At 51.1% G+C, this 20,898-nt stretch overlaps 1 protein-coding gene and 1 non-coding gene across 2 annotated transcripts in view; one reads left to right on the forward strand and one right to left on the reverse strand.

The window, feature by feature from the left end:
- The window catches only part of SETDB2 (SET domain bifurcated histone lysine methyltransferase 2), a 92,488-nt gene that overhangs the window by 39,314 nt on the left and 32,276 nt on the right, over nucleotides 1-20,898 (reverse strand). Inside the window, exons 16-18 of the mRNA XM_074984245.1 lie at nucleotides 20,354-20,430; nucleotides 6,181-6,233; nucleotides 5,187-5,336 (exon numbers count right to left, since the gene is read on the reverse strand). Coding sequence (XP_074840346.1) covers nucleotides 5,187-5,336; nucleotides 6,181-6,233; nucleotides 20,354-20,430 — 280 coding nt within the window. The remainder of the gene's footprint in view (nucleotides 1-5,186; nucleotides 5,337-6,180; nucleotides 6,234-20,353; nucleotides 20,431-20,898) is intronic.
- Nucleotides 10,279-10,350, forward strand: TRNAG-UCC (transfer RNA glycine (anticodon UCC)). The gene has a single exon. It is a non-coding gene; the product is annotated as a tRNA-Gly (tRNA).

The following is a 20,898-nucleotide window of genomic DNA, read 5'->3' on the forward strand; positions in this document are numbered from 1 at the left end:
CTGATCTAGCCGTGCCCTCGCTCCCCATGCGACAAGGGGTCGCGGAGGGGCGGGGAGATGCTGCGCCGGGTTCGAATTCTGCGCGGGCCCAGCTGACCCGAGCCTGCCGTTGCTATGGAGGCAGCCCGGGCCCGGCAGCTGAACGGGCGGCAGGAGGCTGATGCATGGCGCGCTGTTGCCGGGCCCAGCATGCTGCGCTCGGCTGGCGGCTGGGCGGGGGCGCAGCTTCTGAGATCCGAGGCCCCCCTCCCGGTGCCGCCGAGCAGGCGCTGCGTCTTGCCCCAGCAGGGCTGGGGGATATATGGGGAATCCTGGTCTTAGGAGGCGGGAGTTGCTAACCTCTCCCTTGGTAGCGTGGAAGTCACTTGTTGGGGTCCTGGTCAGCTGCTGAGGCGGTCGAGGGAAGAGCCCCCTGAGGGGAGAGTGAACGATTGATCACGTTGTATTAATGTGTTATAGTACATTAATCTCACGTGCATGGGTAGATATTGGCGTAGATACACCTCCCCGGGGTGTCCTCTTTTTTGCAAGGTCAAACATGGTAAACCTAATATATCTCAGTCTGTTCTGGTCTGGCTGTGGTCTGAAGAAGTGGGTCTGTCCCATGAAAGCTCATCACCTAATAAATCATTTTGTTAGGCTTTAAAGTGCTACTGAACTGCTCTTTTGTTTCGATAGTGTATAGACTAGCACAGCTTTCTCTCTGTTACTGGATGGCCTGGGCTCTGAGCTGGTACATTACACTTGATTCATGTTTCTGTATACATGAAGGACTTTTTTCTCTGCCCCCCACCCCCACCCCCACCCCTGCATGAAAACAGAGATTCTCATGCAGTCTTTTGCTTCCATGAGCAGGGGCTTTAAGAAACACACCCAAATCATAATAAACTTGTGAGAATGGTACTCTAGGAGAGCCGGTTGGGCCCGGTGGATAACAGCTTGGCTACAGCTGGACTAAGAGCCTGACAGGATTGCCAGCTTTCTGGAGTGGATGCCATTCACACATAGTGTCTAGGTGGTCTGGTCAGGAAAGTTGGCAACCCTAAGTAAGGAGAACCTAGCTTGCTAGCAGCTGAATAGGTGAGTGGCTGCAGTGTGAATCTACATTACTGATATCCAGAGAAGCTGCTTGGGAGGGAGCTGGAGTTGCTTGATGCCCAAGAACAGTCACTCAGATCCAAAGTGTGGTTCATCTTCAGTAATAATCCTGACAAAATTTAGCAGGAATGTCAAATTTAACATTAGATGAGAAAATGTAGCACTGAAATGTATGACATTGACACTGTGACAACATGGGAACCGCTATATGATCTGTGAATTCTGTGTACCTGTACCTAACAGCAAAATCTATGTTGAATACAGTTCCCCTTTTGTGTTTACCTCCTTGATGGACAAAGACATTGTTTGCTACACTACATAGTTTTGTCAACATAAATTAGCTTTCATCCACAAAGCAATAGAGGTGTGCATATTGAAATGGCCTCCCACCCCGGGTAACCACCTATACTCACAAGTGCTGGAACTAGGGGTGGGGGGGCAGTGGGTGCTGCAGAACCCTCAACTTGAAGAGGTTTCCATTATATACAGGATGTACAGTTTGGTACAGTGGTTCATACCCACTATAAAAACTGTTCCAGCATCTTGGCTATGCCAACATAAAAATCATCTTAATAGCTGTGTCTGCACCAGCCAGCTATTTTGAAGTACCCAGCCCCGGCCATGCGCTACTTCAAAGTTGAAATCAATGTTAGGCAGTGAGACATCGACATTGCTATCCCCATCAGAAGATGGGAATAGAGCCCTACTTCGACGTTCAACGTTGAAGTAGGGCATGTGTAGACAATCTGCATCCTGCTACTTCAAAATAGCGGGTTCCTCCAAGGCAGAAATCAGCTGAAGGGTTGAGACGTGCCGCCCAGCCCCTGCGGGGCTCTATGGTCCCCATGTGCACCACACACCCGGATATCCTGTGGCAGGAAGCTGAGAGCATGCAGGCAGCAGCACACGCATGCATGCCCTCCATAGGCCCCGATTCAGACCCATGGCAGCCAGCCAGCCACCTGAGTGCCCCCAAGACACGCCCCCATGGGGACCCACATCTCCCAGTTGTCCAGCCGGGGCAAGGAGAGGCGGTGGAGCCCCTCCTGGAGGGACACTGATTTCCGGGTACCCGTTGGGGCTCTGGGGTGAGGAGGAGGTGCTACAGGTAATGGAGAGCAAGTGGCGGAATGCAGACACGTTTGCCCAGCTGGCTGAGGGCTTGGCCCCCCAGGGTTACCCTGCCCGCACTCCTGACCATGTCAGGAGTAAAGTCGAGGAGCTGCGGCAGGGTTACACCCGGGCCTGGGACACAGCCAGCTGGTCTGGGGCCGCCCCCGCTGCTTGCCCCTTTTACAGAGAGCTCAGGGAAATCCTGGGCCCCCAGTACAACTTCTCCCACCAGCCACCCTTGACACCACGGCTGAGGAGTCCCAGCAGGCCTCAAAGCTGGAGTCCGGCCCGGAGGCCAGCCCTGCACCCCCACAGGCCCCTGGAAAAGCCCACCCCTGGGACAGCAGAGGAGGAGTAGTCCAGTGACGGGGAGCTCCTCATAGACCGCAGCTCCAGCAGGGCGTCTGGCTGACGGGTGTCCCCCGATTGTGGGAGTGGACCATCAGGTATGTACCCCACAGGTGCACACCCCTGGCTTATGGGGAGGGGCAAGGGACACGACCAAGCCCCCACCCAGCCAACCCCAGCCCATGGCCAGGGGAAAATGGCATGACCCCAGGGCCTGTCAGCACCCACCTTCCATGGACAGCACCAAGCCCCATCCCTGCGAGGGAAGGGAGAGCTGAAGGGGGTCACCCACAGGGACACCACACGTGTGGCTGGGGGACAGGGGATGGGGACCCAGCAGCGGGGGGCGGCGGGGTCCAAGGGTCATGTTGTAAATAGTTGTGCCGCCCTGCCTTCAGGTAGCTGTCCCCATGTACATAGTTCCCCCATGGGTGTTCATTTCTGTTGTAAATTAATTGGTCAGCAGATTTGTTCGTTAAAATAATTGTTTCACAGATTTATTTTTCAAAAAATGTGTCGTGTGCTCTTAGGGTGCAGTAGTGTGGATGGTGAGGGCAGTGAGTGGCCTGCCTGGGATGGTCAAAATGGGCCACAGGGCCTCCCGGCCTCAGATCCCCTCGTGGTCATCCTGGCAGCTTGGGGCGGCTGGTTGGGGGTAGGCTGTGCTGGCCTCCACAGCCCACCCCTGCATGAAGGCCTCCCCCTTGCTCTCCACCAGGTTGTGGAGCGCACAGCATGCACCCACAACCTGGGGGATGTTGGGGAGACCCACATCCAGATGAGTGAGGAGGCACTGCCAGCAGCCTTTGAGGTGGCCGAAAGCCTGCTCAGCCACCTGGCGTGCATGGTTCAGGTGGATATTGACCCTCCCCTGGCTGGCATTGAAGTGGCCCATGTAAGGGCGCATAAGCCAAGGCTGGAGGGGGTAGGCCACATCTGCCACAAGGCAGAGGGGCATGGTGGTGTCCCCCAGAGATGTAGGTCCCCACCTCCAGCCAGCGGCACAGGCCCAGAGCCAGTGGTCGTGGTCCCACTCCTCCAGGAGCAGGCGCTCCTACCACTCAATGCTGGTGGGGTACCTGCATAGCCAGCAGAATGCCCAGCAGGGGGTAGGAGAGCAGGAGGGTCCCATGATGATCTGGGGCAGCTGCTTCATCCCCTGAGGAGGGCTCGTCTTCCAGGAGGTGCTGAGGGCTGCTGCTGCTGGGGGTCCATAGCTGCATGCATGGGGTCTGCAACCTGGTGTCAGCTCCGCAGACCTCGTGCTGTGCAGGCTGAGTGTGTCTGGGAGGGGCCTTTTAAGGGAATGGCTTGCTGTTGCCCCAGAAGGGCTAGTCCGCCCTGTGACCCCATCCGCAGACTTTCCTAGCCCCCTTGTTTTGAACGGGGCAGCTTTAGTGTGTACACGCTCCCCTGAGGCGCCCCTTTCGATGTTGCACATTGCTACGTCAACAGCACCAGCCCTGCAGAATGTGTGGACACTACACGTCCAAGTAGCTTATGTCGATGTTGCTACTTTGAAATAAGCTACTTCGAGGTAGCGTTCTAGCATACACATACCCGATGAGTGCCCTAAAGCTTTTTGCAATGGAATTAGAGCAACACAGTATGAATGGAGACACCTTACGTGGTTATGTCATCTCAAGTGGCCTCCAGTAGGTGTCCTTCAATGCCCATCTTTGCTACTCTCGTTAGTTGCTTGGTCTCTGCTTCTCTGAAGGTACACAGGTGAGCACTCTTCCCCCGTTTAAAGGCCTGGGAATATTTGAAAATTTCTCTTCCTGTTTGCTGGTTGTACACAGTTCACACGGCATCATCATGCTAAAATTGGGGATATGAGGGAGGTAAGAAAGCCCAACCATCATGCTAGTCTAGCATCAAAGACACTGCTTTTGTAGAAACTGCACACCATCCTTGTGGTGACCCCACTGCCAAAAGCCCTGTGGATACTTTGAGATTTGATGCAGCCACCAGCAGACAACTCCACTGAAGAAGCGGTGGAGGATGGTGTGGATTGCACAGTACAGTCCAATGACTCAGCAAGTCAGGACCTCCCAACTCCTGAGGGATCTAGCTAGTTCCAACACTGAGTCTGGCATGGGGGATGCATGACAGGGGAGCTCTGGTAAATGCTCACTTTGCTTTCATATTGCATGGTAAAGGATATTGATCTTCAGGGGTAGAACAACAAGGAACAGAAATTAACACCATGGCCTGGTCATATACACTGTGGGGCCGTGACAGAAAAGTTTGTTATTGCACATGGCATTGTCTCTGTAATCTTCTATAGTGATCTCTAGGAAACTTTCTGCAATTCTCTGGCAAAGGATCTTTGGGAGAGCTACCCTGTAGGAAACTGCCATGCTACCCAGCAATGATTTTCGCAAGGACAAGAGTAGCACACGAGAGCAGTATCCAGAACTGGTCTGAAAGTACATGCATCCCGGGTTATGTTTAGGAGTGAGATATCAGGTTTGATTACCCTAGCCTGTGGAAAAGGGTACCAATTGGTTTCCTAGCCACTTACAGTAGCCCCTTTTGTAAACCATCCTTTGTCCTTTCCTGCCATTTCCCCTTGGCCAATCCCCCTTCCTTGTGAGCTCACCAGAACTAGGACTCATTACTACCCAGGTGCTAGCCAACGGGCAGTGAGAAAGAGGTGTGTCTAAACGTTGCAATTCTCTGCTGTAAGCACGCTCAGAGTCCTTCTCTGTTGTTTCTTTGTCTTCTGAAGATGTGCCCCGGAGAATATACTCCACCACACCAGCAAAGTGCCTCTATCAGATAAGTTGGCAACCCTAGAGAGTAAGAAATACATTTTGTTAGATGCTGCAGACAAGGGAAATTCTGTTTGAGCACAGATGGTTCCCCAAGGATTCCCAAGGAAAAGGGGAGCTAGTGAGGGGCAATGAATTACAAATTTTTTTGTTTTCTAAATGTCTACTCTTGTGCCTTTTCTGATTAAATAAATGACTGCCTTATGTGTCAGACCCTATGCAAAGTGTCTTGTGTGTTATATGCTTTTGCAGAGGTGATCCAGAACACAGAGTTCTGGGACAGGATATATTTAAGCTAGGGAGGAGTCTGAAGGGCCAGCATAGTGGCCAGAAGCTTAAACACCAAGACTACAAGTTCCACCTCCCAGGAAGTGCTACAGAGGTTGTGTTCTCTGTCAGTGTGCCTAGGGATTGCAAAAACTGGGACAGTTGCTAGGTTCCTGCATGACAATCTAGTGAGTCAGCGTCTCTTTCTGGGAATTGTGACATCCACTACATTTTTCTTCTAATTTGAGTAACAAGTAAAACAATAAATAATCAAATTTGATATATTTAAAAATATTATAATCGGACATTTTAGTTGCCCTTATTTTACTGTAGAATCTGGAAATATATAAGCCTCTTAGGGCCTAGAATAAATATGCACATTACATCAAACATCAGTTTTTAACGAAACTGGTACATGAACAAATTAAGTTTGAGAATTGCAGATCTAAGGGAAGTGAGTGTGAGCTGCAATGGCAGAGGCCACATATTCTAGTCTTAGCCTGACTGTAGCTTTCAGAATCCACCCGGTGAGCTACACTCTGATGCTACCCCCTATGGGTGGTAAACTATCACTCACCCATTTCACTGGTAAGATCAATAAGAGCTTGCACAAGGTCATTTCATGCAAATCTGAGAAGAGAACGCAGGTCTCAGACATAACCAAAGCAAGTTTCAACCACTTTGTCAGTCTTTCAGAATGGCCACGTACCAATCTGTATTATGAGCGTGCAGTTTTGTGTCACTCTTGAGTAACTAAGCCACATAGAAAGGTTAGAACTTAAATTATCCAGCACAGGCACCATTTTGAAGCTCACTGGGGGAACTGGAGGAGGGGAACACTTCAATAAAAGCAGAGTAGGCAGAAGAGTGCTTCTAACTTTCATCTGCATAACATTTTCCAGAGCTGAAGAGCTCTGTTAGCACAGAAGTCTCTCTGTTACCAACAGAAGTTGGGTTAATAAAATATTACTAGGGCAGTCAATTAATGTGCGATTAATGCAGGGCAGAATTAACATGTAAAAAAAAATTAACATGTGTTAATGCCTGCTAATTGACAGCTCTATTTACACTAGCCAGTGCCTGAGGCTGTTGTAATCCAAAGCAGAGGTAAGGTGCTACATGGCTGCTTGTTTTGTACTGTAGCGGAGATTGCCTTGAACTTCCTTAGTCCATGTAAATGCTAATTTTACAAGCCCTGACTCAAGCCACCCATTACAAAAAGTTTGTGTGTTGATTGGAAAGTAATGTACTACGTGCTACAGGAGGGGCAGAGGGGGGAAAAGGTGGAGGTGGAACTCACGGAATAAGGCTGGCTTGCGGTATGGTAGCCATGTAAATACTTGGGTGAAGGTGCAATATACTGTCGAGGGCAGTGGACTCCAACAGTTAATCAAGGATCGCCACACTTGTAATTGCCATCCTTGCACATTTGCCACAGGACCTGCCCTCACTCTAAATAAGTGTCCCTTCCCCCTGCCCCACAGGCAGCCCACCCCATTTATTCCACCCAACTCACCGGAGTTGCCGTCGCTGGAGCCACTGCTGTATCTGTCGCCGCTGGGGTTGCAGGCACCACGCGAGGCCTGAGGCCGTGCTGAACTGCAGATGCCAGGGCAGCAGGTGCTGTGCCAGGGCTGAGGAAGTTGCATATTTCCCAGTTGGAGCTGCAGGTGCCATGCTGATGCAACTAATGCAGGGGCCACCTCCACCATGCTCTTGTTCCACCATGTGGTGGGGTGCATGCATGGAGCAGTGCCCCATGTGTACGGCTCTCTTGAGCTGCATTTCAGCACAAAATACGCTGCTCAGTTCACCACATGTGGTGAATGGGAAGCGTATGGGACCCCGCAGTCCTAGGGAGAGCTCTCAAACGTAAAGGTTGGGATTAAATTTTTCAAAAGGCCTGCAGCATACCAATACCTTTCATAATGCAGGTAAATTGAATGTTATACTTCAGTTCAGAGGTTGGACCACTCCCAGGTTTCATGTAGGAATCCCCCTTACTCCTGTCCCCACACATGGGCCAGGTTAATGCTGGCTGGTTCACTTTCCTGTGTCAGAAGCTGCTCTGTGCCAGAGGCATAACACCAAATAAAATAATGTTCCTGCCCTGACAATGGCTCTGGCGGATGCCTTTTTCCCATCCTAAAATTCTGCATGGGTCTACGCTAGCAGATCTCACTGTAGAATTAGAACGTATAGGAAATCCTGTGCACATTGGGCAAAATTGCATGCTGCTGCTCCTGCCGTATTGCTAACTCCAAGCATTCAAAAACCGGGAGATTAGATTTTGCGGAAAAATAAAACTTGGGTTCTGTTTCCTTTCTGGGTTCTTCTCCCTTAGGTTTCCCACATTCAAGTTCTTTTCTCAACAACCATAAAGGCTAATATTTAAAAAAAAATCATTTAACATTGCAATTAATTTTTTCAGTTGCTTGACAGCCCTAAATATTACCTTATCCACCTTGTCTGCACAACATGGCAGTGACCTGAAGAAAGTTGTTTAAATCCTTCTGTACAAATTGTATTGTAGAATAGCATATTTATTACTGGAAGAGGTCCTCTCTCCAGCATTGTCAGACTGGGTCTCTATCTCAGGCATGGGGGGCCATTTCTGACACTGCTGCTGCTGCCTGGGAATTTTGTGCGCTGATATTGTCCTGGTTGTCCAGGGCAATTTACTTTTCCTTGGGTTCCTGTTTAGGGTCTTTGGTGCTGTCCAGAATAGACTGAGGTGTGGTGTGGTTTCCTGACAAATATGCAATATAGTGCCTCATAGAAGACACAGGTATTCTGACCACTGCTGGAGGACTTGTTTTTGTACTGTTTATAATCCTGCTAGAGCTGTTTTGCTTTGTTGTGCCAACGGGTAGTGCCTGAGGAATGCCCTCTCTCCATTTGCTTTGTCAGCTGCTCAGTTGTCTTGGCGTTCCAGTGACTGCTGGAAGATGCTACCAGGCATATTCCCCATCCCGGAGGCCAGCAAAGTCCAGTGCCTCCAAATAGGTCCCTGTGGAAGCACAGGGCCTGCTTGATATGATGAGTATCTGACTGCAGGTGTGTGAATTTACTATAAGCTAGAATACCAAAGGGACACACTTGGGTGCTTGCCATTATTTAAACAGGGAGGTGAAAGATGGTTAAAATAATCCCAGAACAGCAGAGGGTGCAAATACTAGAACAATAGAGGGGTTGGAATAGACCAACCAAGATTTACAGTATGGGATGGCAGTGGGAGGACTGCTAGGAGCAATATAGGAAGTCAGTCATCTAATGGATGTTTGTTGAGTTTGGTTAGACCCCATTCCAGATACCAGGTCAGACTTACCATACTGCAAACCATTCAGAGCAGCAGCTATCTCTTACTATGAATTTGTACAATGCTTAGTACCGTGGGACCCAGATCTGGGCTGGGCACCCTTGTGCGAGAGTTTCCTTTAGCTGTGGCCAAAACTCATCTTCCTCACAAATCTGGGAGTTAGCAACACTGACTTCTCACACACACATTGGTGGCTGGCAGAGGAAATTAAAAGATAACAGCAGAACATTGTAAAAGACAATCTTATAATTTTGGGGCCAATCTCCACATTTAAGTTTATGGAGTTGACAATCCAGTTAGGTCCCCAGCCAGGAGAAGAAACTCCTCCCCAAAATGCCTTAGAGAGCCAGGCTCCACATGCCCACCCACATCTGAAACTCATCTGGAAAGACCTCGACCCCCTTTGTGGTATGGCTTCCCCCGACAACACAAAAATCACTCTACCGTGGTCAGGAGTGCTCTATACAGTAAATGCCTCCACATACCACTCCTCATTCCTGAGGCAGTATTTGGCAGAAACGCTGCAAGGTCAACCACTGGAGTAGCTTTGGCTCAATCATTATTCATCAGATTTTATCATGGGGTGACAGGGTGGGCCATGGTAGCATTTGGCTCTATTTTATTTTGTAAAGATGAATTTGTGAACAAGTCAATAACGTTTTCTTTTTTGCCCCAGTAAAAAATAAATATAATACTAACATTGCTATTACAAGAACAGTATTTTTATTTCCAGTGCCTTCACTGAAGTTTCACTTACACACATATAGGTGAGCTTTTTAGTTGTGGCACAGAGACTAATCAGTGATTTGTGTTGTTGTTTATACTGAAAGCTGTTTGGCACTTGGAGTTAAATTGACCACATTTTATTCTAACAGACTGATAGGACAGAATCTATTCCGAAGTTTTTGATCACAGGCAGCATTATGTAAATGAAGCCCCTTCAGTGATATGGGGGAGAGAACAAGCAGCCCAGCCTCCTTCTGTAGTTTGGTAAATGATGGTATCACAAAAACATTCTCTAAAAACAGTCCTTTGCATACCCAAACCCATTCCCAGCCATTTTGCTAACTTCTTTCCACATTCATTAGTTTAATATGCCTCATGTATTCACTTCTGCAGATCCAGACTAACACAGCTACCCCTCTGATACTTGTCATGAGCAAGTGTCTTCATGCCCCTTCTCTGAAGGGAGCTCATGCCATCACAGCCTGGGATGTAGCAGCTCCTTCCCCTGCATCTTCCAGCTCCTCTGGGAACCTGCCTGTGCTCCCTGCTGACAGGTTGCTCCTTAAATGTGTGGGAATGAATCACTGTGCTTTCACATGTGACTTCAGTCAATAGAAAGACTTGTCACAAGCATTGGTGGTATAGTGGTGAGCATAGCTGCCTTCCAAGCAGTTGACCTGGGTTCGATTCCCAGCCAATGCAGCAAGGTCCTTTATTTGGTTGGGAGCTGGTATAATTTCAGTTGCATTGTCAATGTAAGCATCCAGAGACAGTCCTGTTAGTCATGCATCTGTCAGTGAGTTATTGTCCACAAAAGCTTCTGCTCCCAAAAAATCTGTTAGTCTATAACATCATTTCCCAAACTGAGGGGAGTGAAGAAATTCTAGGGTGGGGGGAGGCAATCCAGCCTCCCTGTCATTCTCCTCAACCCCAAGAAAGAGCCAGCCTTTGCTTCCAGCTGTCAGCCCTGATATTCTACATGAGAGACCCAACCCAGCCGCTGTAAAAAGCAGACAGCCGGCAAAGACCCACATGGAGCTAGAAGACCCATGTGGAGCTAGCTGCTTCCTGCAAAGGTGATTGAGTGCGGTTTGGGGGGAGGGGGAGGCGGAGGGGGACGGGGATAGGGTTAGATGGGGGGGCGGGGTAAGAGCAGGGGGCTGGTGGTGCCTGGCTTTGTGGGAGGGAAGGGGCTCTGTCAGGTGGCTCGTGGGGCTTGCAGGGCTCGGGCGGCTCAGGCTGGAAGGTGGGTGTCTGGCCCCAGCACTGCGGGTCTCGGACAACCCAGGCTGGTGGGCAGGAAGCTGGCCCAAGCAACACAAAATTCGGGCAGCTGGCCCCATCAGCGTGGGACTCGGGCAGCTTGGGGTGGCAGTCAGGCAACTGGCCCTGGCAGCATGGGGCTTGAGTGGGTAGCATGGGCAGCTGGCCTATGGCTGGGGCAGGTGGCTGGTGTACAGTCAGCTGGTCCTGGCAGTGCAGTGCTCGAGTGGATGGTGGGCAGGCAGCTTGGGTGGGCGGCTCTGGCAGCACAGGTCTCAGGTAGGCAGATGGAAAGGGGCTGCAGCAGGCACCCACAAGGGGCAAGAAAAATTGTGTGTTCTCATTTTTAATTTAAAATAACATATGAAGTTTTTGTGTTTATTTTAAATTATGAATTTATTTTTTTGTTAAAAGGGGGGCTGGAAGATGGTAAAGAAGAGGTGGGGATGTGAGAATTCCTGAAATATCAAAAGGGGGCTGTGACGCCAAAATGTTTGGGAACCACTGATCTATAAGGCCCCCAATTATAGGAAGGATGTGGACACACTGGAGGAGCTCCAGAGGAGGGTGACCAAAATAATTAGGGGGCTGGAGCATATGACTTATGAAGAAAGGTTGAGGGAACTGGGTCTGTTTAGTCTGCAGAAGAGAAGACTGAGGGGGGACTTGATAACAGCCTTCAACTTACTGAAAAGAGGTTCAAAGAGGCTGGTGAGAAGCTGCTCACAGTGGTCACAGATAGCAGAACATGGAACAATGGTCTCAAGTTGTGGTTGGTAAGGTCCAGGTTGAACGTTAGGAAAAACTTTTTCAGTAGGAGGGTGGTGAAGCATTGGAATGGTCTACCTAGGGAAGTCGTGGGGTCTCCATCCCTGGAGGTGTTTAAGTCTCAGCTTGACAAAGCCCTGGCTGGGCTGATCTGAGGGGGTTTGGTCTTGCCTTGATCAGGGGGCTGGACTTGATGGCTTCTTAGGTCTCCTCCAGCTCTATTATTCTATGATTCTACCCTTGTGCCAGCCCTTTTCATTCTTCACACCATAGGCAGGAAATTTGGTATACTGGACTGGCTACGGGGCATCAGCTTGTTAAACAACCTGCTAGCAGAAACTGGGGAATCTTTCCTCTCCCTTTTAATTGTCTTGTGATGTTCTAGCGGCTTTAGCAGATGCAGCTGTCTTTACCTAAATACAGTCCATGATATTGTATCTTGTGCGTGGTGGGAAAGGTTTCCCTTTCTACATGAAAGGAGCCTTTTTACAAACATTAAAGCGCCTGTCTCTTTTAGGAAGGTTATGTTTGAAGATGCTTTTTTTCCATTTCAGGATTTTCTGTTAAGACTTTTCTTCAGAGGATTCACTATAACTGGGGGATTTATTTCTTTTTTAAATCTTCTGAAACTATGCTGGTATGCCTCCCTGAATTTTACTTTAGACACTATGTCTGTTGTAACTATACTTGTGAACAACATTCTATTTCATATTTAGGAAAAGTAATTTCCAACAGAACCCCTGTTCCCCTCTTGAGCAGGGCAGCCAATGCTGGGCTGTTGGCTGTAATGTTATGCAATGGCACCTAGTTACACAGTAATTAAAGTCGCAAGGGAGTTTCTGTTCACAACTGCATTTTCAATTTGCTTTAAAATCCAGATGGCCCAGGCAAGCTATCTTGAAAACGTATGTGTTGTATCAGGCGGGGATAGAGTGGATGATGCCAATCTGGGGTCATTCAGTCAAGGGACTGTCATGATAGAGGTGGTGCCGGAAGTGAACCATTTTTATGTCACCAGATTCTTATAATCATTTTCGTGCCCAGTTTAAAGAGCAAACAGCAGCAAGAATTCACACAACAATGAAATTCCTGACCTTCTCCTGAGCCAGGGACAGCTTCCAGCAATCATTACTGGGAAAAGAAAGGTTACTCACCGTAGTAACGGTGGTTCTTCGAGATGTGTCCCCGTGGGTGCTCCACATTAGTGTCCCCGTGGGTGCTCCACATTAGGTGTCGGGCTCGCCTGGCGCCGCAGACTGGATCTTCCAAGCAGTTTCTGCTGGACCGCGCATGCGCCGGTGCGCGCCACTCCCCCGCGCGCTCCCGGCCACGTGCGCGATCTGGTCCCCGCCAGTTCCTTGACCAACCGCCTCGGATGCTCCTGCAAAACACTAAACAGAGATCCGAAGCGGGGAGGATGGGCGGGTAGTGGAGCACCCACGGGGACACATCTCGAAGAACCACCGTTACTACGGTGAGTAACCTTTCTTTCTTCTTCGAGTGTCCCCGTGGGTGCTCCACATTAGGTGACTACCCAGCAGTAACCCAAGATAGGAGGTGGGTAATCGGAGTATGTGCAGCTTGTCCCCGAGAGGACCGCTGTCGAGAGACGGGTATCCTCCTGGAATACCCTGTGAAGGGCGTAATGTTTGGCGAAGGTGTCACAGGATGACCAGGTCGCCACTCTGCAAATGTCTTTTAGCGCAACGCCCTTGAAAAAGGGCTGTTGATGCTGCCACCGCCCTAGTGGAATGAGTTCTGGGCATGGCCAGGGAAGGAGTCTTTTTGAGTTTGTAGCACTTTTTAATGCAAGATACGATGTGCTTCGAGATTCTCTGCGAAGAGAGACATTCTCCTTTTGATTTGGGAGCGATAGAGACTAGGAGTCTATCCATTCTCTGGAAGGACTTGGCCCTGTCCATATAGAAAGCTAGCGCCTCCTCACGTCCAGGAGGCATAGGCGCGCCTCTTTGTCAGAGTTATGAGGCTTTGGATAAAACGAGGGTAAACAATAGGTTCGTTAGTATGAAGCTCAGAAGAAACTTTAGGAACAAAGGCTGGATGCAGCCGTATGGTTACCGCCTCCTTGGAAAAAACAGCGCAGGGTGGCGTTGCCATAACTGCCGCAAGCTCGCTCACCCTGCGAGCTGACGTGATTGCGAGAAGAGAGGTCGTCTTTATCATAAGGAGGCAGAGGGAAACCGTGGCCAAAGGCTCGAACGGTGGTCCCCTTTTCGCATTAAGCACCAGGTCCAAGTTCCACGAAGGTGGAAGCGGTTTCCGAGGGGGGGGTATAGGTTTACCAGCCCTTTAAGGAACCTGGTAACCATGGGATGGGCGAACACCGTGTGCCCTGTCTCTCCGTGTGTGAATGCCAAAAAGGCGGCAAGGAGGACCTTAAACGAGGATAGCGAGAGTCCTCCTCTCTTGAGGTCCAGTAAATACTCTAATATCACAGCCATAGGCACCGAAAGGGGGGCTAGCTGTTTGGTAGAACACCATGCCGTAAAGCGAGTCCATTTCTGCTTGTAGGTCTTCCTGGTGGAAGTCCTCCTGCTACTTTCTAGGACTTGCTGCACTTCCTCCGTACATGTGCTCTCTAGGGAGCTGAGCCATGGATTAACCACGTTTGTAGTCGCAGGCCTTGGGGGTGCGGATGCACTATGGACCCCTGGGATTGCGTGAGCAGATCCGGCGCCACCGGAAGGGGCATCGGTGGCCGGTCCGACATGCGCAGGAGTAGGGGGAACCATTGCTGTCGATCCCACGTTGGGACTATCGGGATCATTCAGGCTCCTTCCCTCCTGACTTTCTGCAACACCTTGTGGATGAGCACTGTGGGAGGGAAACCGTAAAGCAGGGGGCCCCTCCAAGAGATCGCAAAGGCGTCCCTCAGGGACCCCCGTCCCAGTCCTGCCCTGGAGCAGAATCGTGGGCACTTCTTGTTGTGCTGAGTAGCAAACAGGTCTATCTGGGGAAAAACCCCATGCGTGAAAAATTGGTTGCAGCAGATTGGGACGGATCTGCCACTCGTGCGTGAGTGCGAAGCGCCTGCTCAGCTGGTCTGCCTGCACATTGTGAGCGCCTGGGAAGTACGAGGCTTCCAGGGTTATATTGTTGGCGACGCAGCAGTTTCACGACCGGACTGCTTCTGCACATAAGGCACGGGACCGAGCTCCTCCTTGCCGATTCATATAAAACATGGTGGAGGTATTGTCTATACTGATCCCGACTACTTTGCCTTTTATATGGTCTCGAAAGTGTCTGCAGGCGTTGAACACTGCTCTGAGCTCCAGTATATTTGTGTGCAGTGACTGCTCCGTGGAGGACCACAGCCCTTGCGTCACCTCTTCGCCCATGTGTGCTCCCCACCCTATGAGGGAGGCGTCTGTAGTAAGAAAAACCAATGTGTGTGGTTGGTGGAAGGGTACCCGTTAGCAGGTTCTCGGGGTTTACCCACCATTGCAGGGATTTGCGCACCTCTGTTGTGGGCGACGCCACCCTGTGAACAGTATGTGCTGCCGGGTTGTATACGCTCGCCAGCCAGTGCTGCATGCTGCGCATGTGTAACCTGGCGTTCTGTTGTACGAACGCCGCTGCTGCCATGTGGCCCAGCAGCTGTAAGCACGTCAGAACCAGCACCGTAGGGCTGAAGGTGAAGACTTGCACGAGGGAGCCAACGGCCCGAAAGGGAGTCTCTGGTAGATACGCCCTCACTGTAATAGAATTTATGTGTGCCCCTACGAACTCTATGTCCTGCGTGGGGTCTATCTTTGATTTTGTCAGATTGATAACCAGGCCGAGCGAGAGAACGTGCCTGTTGTGACGCATATTATGCGTAGTACCTCCTCCTTCGAGGCCCCTTTGAGTAGGCAGTCATCCGGATACTGGAATATAAATACCCCGTCTGTGCAGGTAGGCTGACACCACTGCCAAGGGCTTGGTGAAGACTCTGGGGGCCGAGGAGAGGCCAAACGGTAGGACCTTGTATTGAAAATGTTCTTTGCCTACCATGAGAAACCAGAGGAATCGTAGGTGAGCCGGATGAATAGTTATGTGAAAATACGCGTCTTATAAGTCGAGGGCTGCGAACCAATCTCCATCGTATAGTGCCGTAAGGATGGAGGCGATTGTGATCATCCGAAAGCGTTGCTTGCACAGGTACCGGTTGAGGCCTCGAAAATCTAAGATGGACCTCCCGCCTCCTGTCTTTTTCCCCGTGAGGAAGTACCTGGAGTAGAACCCTCTCCCTTGCAGTTGCTCCGGCACTCTTTCCACTGCCCCTATGAGCATGAGATGGTCTACCTCCTGCTTGAGCCTCGCCACGTGGGAGGCCTCCTGGAGGTGGGGCCTGGGTGGAGGTCATGGCGGTGGGAGCGACTGGAAGGGGATGGCGTACCCCGTGGCTATGATCTCCAGCACCCATTTGTCTGTGGTGATCCTTCGTCACTGGTTATAGAATGGTCGGAGGCGATGGTGGAATAACCGCTTCGGATGACCTTGCGACGGTAGTGATGGCGCAGCCCTGGATCTGTGTGTCAAACTTGTGGCCTTTGGCCCTGCCCCGAGGACGCACGGCTGTGTTGGGAACGACGCCTGGGAGTTCTGTACTGCTGGTGCTGTTGATGTCGCCCTTGCTCGTAACCCCTGTGGTACTGGGGACGCTGTTGCTGAGTCCGCAACATCCAGGGCGATCTGAACTCCCGTCCTCGAGGCCGCATAGCCTTCTTGCATGATGGCCTTGAGCACTGGTTTCTTGCCCTCTGGAAGCGAGTCCATGAGGGAGGTTAACCTAATGTGGTTATCGAAATTATGGTTCGCTAGATGCGCTGCGTAATTTGCCATTCGCAACAGTAGAGTGGAGGAGGAGTAGACCTTTCTGCCCAACAGCTCTAGCTTTTTGGCATGTTTGTCTGTTCCCCCACATTGCGACGACTCCACCACCAAGGAATTTGGTTGTGGGTGGCTGAACAGGAACTCCGTGCCCTTTGTCGGCACGAAGTTTTTTTGTTTTTTTTTTCCGCTCTCTTGTGGACAGGCGGAATAGTCGCAGGAGTCTGCCATATCATAGTGGCAGACTCCAAGATTGCGTCATTAAGCGGTATTGCTATTTTGGAGGAGGCCAGAGGTCTCAGATTTTTGAGGAGCTTATGGTGTTTCTCTTGCACCTTAGCTGTCTGGATGCCTTGCGTGAAGGCCACCCTCGTAAAACAGCTCTTGGAACTGTTTGAGATCGTCCGGAGGATGGACGTCCCCCGGGGCCGTAGCCTCATCCGGGGAGGAGAGCGAGGAACCACTGGGATACGTCTCTGTGGACCCTTCCGGTTCCTGCTGGTGATGGTACACCCTCTCACTAGAGGTTTGCGAGGGAAAATCTCGGGGTTCCATAACCAGTCCCCCCTGAGATGCTTGAGTCTCTGTCCCCGGTCGCAATTGCCCTCGGGGGTAAGAGATCGTTTGTGGGGATCTTTCCCTGGTAGATAGCCGATGGTGTCTATGCCCCGCGTGGTAGGGGCGACCATGGCAGTATAGGCACTGTTCTTGGGAAGGTGACCTAGACCACTCCCTTGGTGCATACCCTCTGCGTCTGGGGGAGGGCTGGAGAGAGCGATTTTGCATAATAGTCCAGCGGTTCAAACCCCAGGAAGGGTGAAGGTGGTCCCAGCCAGGGTGAGGCTGGTTGCAAAAAATGGAGAAGGGGGCTCCGGGTAGGCTAGGGGGGACCCCTGCCTTCTGGTTGGAGTCTGTAACATAAGCGGAGGGCTGTGAGAAAGCAACTCCACAGCCCTGTGCGGAGAGGGGCTGCAATGCCTCCTCTTGTGTGCAGCCTTCCCCCTCCCTTGAGGAGGTAACTCTGCCCCCTGACGTACAGGGGATTCCGGCCCCGTGCGCACCAAGCTCGGCACGCTGGAGGGCGGTGCCGTAGGTGCGGTGTACTCCGGTGCCTGCAGGCTGCGTGCCTGCGCGCTCTGCACCGCCGGTTCCCCGGGGGTCGGTGCCGCTGCCTGCGGTGCCGCCGGTACCAGCGCTTGTTTAGCCGCCGCCCTGCCTGCGGTGCGGGGCGGCTGGCTGATTATCGGAGGCTGAGCCGCTTCCACGTGGCTCTCTGTGCCGCTGCCTATCAGCTGTTGCTGCGGCTGGGGGCTGCTCGCTCCTCCCGTCCCGCTCGCTATTGTTGCCGGCAGGGATCGGGCTGGGGAGGCTTTCCTCAGTTTTTGGCAGCTTTCCTTTTATGGGCCCCGCAGGGTCCCTCCTGCTGCGGCCGCTCCGGCACGTCTGGCTGGAGGGCCTTATGAAAAGCAGTTTTAAGCCGCTGCCCTGCCTGCGGTGCGGGGCGGCTGGCTGATCATCGGAGGCTGAGCTGCTTCCACGTGGCTCTCCCTGCCGCCGCCGATCAGCTGTTGCTGCGGCTGGGGGCTGTGCGCTCCTCCCGTCCCGCTCGCTGTTGCTGCCGGCAGGGATTGGGCTGGGGAGACTTTACTCCGTTTCTGCGCTGATGGAGTGAGGGAGGCAGCTTTCCTTTTATGGGCCCCGGAGGGTCTCTCCTGCTGCGGCCGCTCCGGCACGTCTGGCTGGAGGGCCTTATCCAAAGCAGCATTTTAAGCCGCATCTCCCTGTCTCTCCTTAATCGCCTCTCGGCAGGACTCACATTTTTTAAAGCCTGAAGAGGACATTGTTGGTGAGTCTTTGAGTTTTATTAAGTGGGTACTTAGCACCTTCCCTGTGCTGTTTTCCCCGTCCGATGGCCTGCCTCAGCAGTAGGGCTGATGGCCGTAGCTCCTGGCCTCCGGCGCTTGTTACTGGGACTGGCTGAAGCTGTCCCGCTCGTAGTTTGTTTGTTGTTGTTTGTTCTCTTTTTTTTTTTTTTGCAAAATAACAACCGGCTAACTCATAGTAGCCTAAGTATCTGAAAAAAAACTTTGAAAGAAAAACAGATAAAGTCGTTGAATACGCTATTTGGCCTTAGCCTAGTCGGATTCCGTCTGCAGCCGACGGCGGTTAAGAGGAACTGGCGGGGACCGGATCGCGCACGTGGTCGGGAGCGCGCGGGGGAGTGGCGCGCACCGGCGCATGTGCGGTCCGGCGGAAACTGCTTGGAAGATCCGATCTGCGGCGCCGGGCGAGCCCGACACCTAATGTGGAGCACCCACGGGGACACTAATGTGGAGCACCCACGGGGACACTCAAAGAAGAATTTCATACACCGTTGAGCTCCACAGCAAAAAGCAATCTTGGCTCCAGGTAAGTGCTGGGTTCAGAAATTATTCACTCTCAAAGTACACCGGTGCTTAAGGGAAGGTGCGCAGACTGGACTTGTTTCATATTTGCGACCCCACCTGCCATCTTCTCTGCAGCCCGGGGTGGAGTAAGCAACACCATGCCTTCTGCCAGGGGAGGCAGCACATCCCACCCACTGGCCTGTTCCTGGGGCTCGCCCAGCATGGGGGAAAAGGGATTCACACACCCGCCCCACCGGCCTCTCTCAGGGGCTGGCCCATGGCAGAAACACATAATGTGTGTGCGCATGCGTGCACCACCCCGCCAGCCTCTTCCTGGGACAAAGGGGATGCTGTGCACTATAGCCCCTGCGTTCTCCCAGGGCCAGAGTGGGCAATGCAGGCAGCTGCTGCTCCCCAGGGAAGGCCAGGGTGGAGCGGGAGGGCTGCGCTGCTGGCTCGTAAGTGATCACGGGGGTGGCTTGCTGCCTCCCTGTGGTCACTTATGAGTATAACAGCCCCCCATGCTTGCAGTCCTCCTGTGGTCATGCGAGATTATAAAAGGTTCCCGCTTTCATGCTCTCTCCTTTGTCTGATATGAAACAATCACATTGCACGCACACTCCATTTTCCTGGCACAAACCAAACCTGGCCCTTGCTTTAAGTTATGAAAAGAGGCAGGTGCCTACCAAATTTGGCACTCCAAACTCTTATAATTTAGGAGGAGTTCTTGAACAAGAGGATTCAGACTGACAGACAAACGCACACTTCTAAGATATACATAGATAGATAGAGATAACAGACTACAATTTGTACTAAATAAGCTATGGAAATTGCTACAAGCAGTCAAACACAACAGATCTCTCTCATAAAACTGAAAGGGACCTTCAGAAGTCACTGAGTCCAGTCCCCTGCACTCACAGCAGGGCCTATCATCATCCCTGACAGACTTCTTTGTTTAAAAATATCTATTTGCCCTAGATGGCCTCCTCAAGGATTGAGCTCTCAACCCTGGGTTCAGCAGGCCAACATTCAAACCACTGAGCTACCCCCTGCAACTGTATTTTCTCCAGCAGAGAAGTTACAATTAATTAAAAATAAGAAACCCCAATGATTGACAATGTTGTATCAACCCTGCTTTTCATCTTACTAGATACGTTGCCACTGGCTTCCATTTCTGAAGGCAAAAAAGGAAGCACCTTTTCTTGCTTCATGTGAAAAAGCAAGCAGCAGAATATTTAAAAAATAAATCAGATTCACACAACTCATGAGCATAGGTCCTTTACTTGGAGAGAGTTACATTAGCCTACCACATGCCTGAGTCCACTGCAGAGCCGTAATTCTGCTGCACACACAGTCCTTTCTTGCAAGTGAATTTCAGATTTACTGGACACGGGGACAGTTGTAAACATTTGTCTATAATATCTTTTTCCTGCACTTCTGAACCCCACACTGACAAGAGATCTCTGTCTCGGGCATGCTTCCAGCTTCATAACCGTAATCCCATGTGAGTTCGGTTCCAGCTTTCACATGCCTAGGGAACAAAAACACTGTCAGTTAACGTATTTAGTTAATTGGCTCTCTCCCACTGTGTTTGCAATTTGCCATCAATTACTTGCAGAATCCCTGAAGTAGTGGGTTGAAGGGAAGGTGGCACAGAGAAAACTGTGAGGGTGCAGGTGAGAGCTGAAGGAATGAAACCAGAATCCCCCACTGTGGGCAACAATGCGGTCTGCGTCAAAAGCAACACTGTGCAACCACCTTGTGACTGTTCTGTTAAGAACTCCCTGTGATGTTTCAGATTGTGGTTTTGGGGTTGCAGAGGTCAAATACAACTTCCTCTGATGTCTAAGATACATTCAGCTAAAAATCAGTACAAAGTATCTGAATGGCAGTAGAAGAAATCTAGTCTCACTAACTACAGTTCATCATTAATCAAATTCTGGAACACCATAAAATGGATGTGGAGATCAAGTCTACAAGGCAAAGAAAAATTTGTGGC

This window comes from Carettochelys insculpta, chromosome 1, assembly GCF_033958435.1.
Source record: "Carettochelys insculpta isolate YL-2023 chromosome 1, ASM3395843v1, whole genome shotgun sequence".
NCBI lineage: Eukaryota > Metazoa > Chordata > Testudines > Carettochelyidae > Carettochelys > Carettochelys insculpta.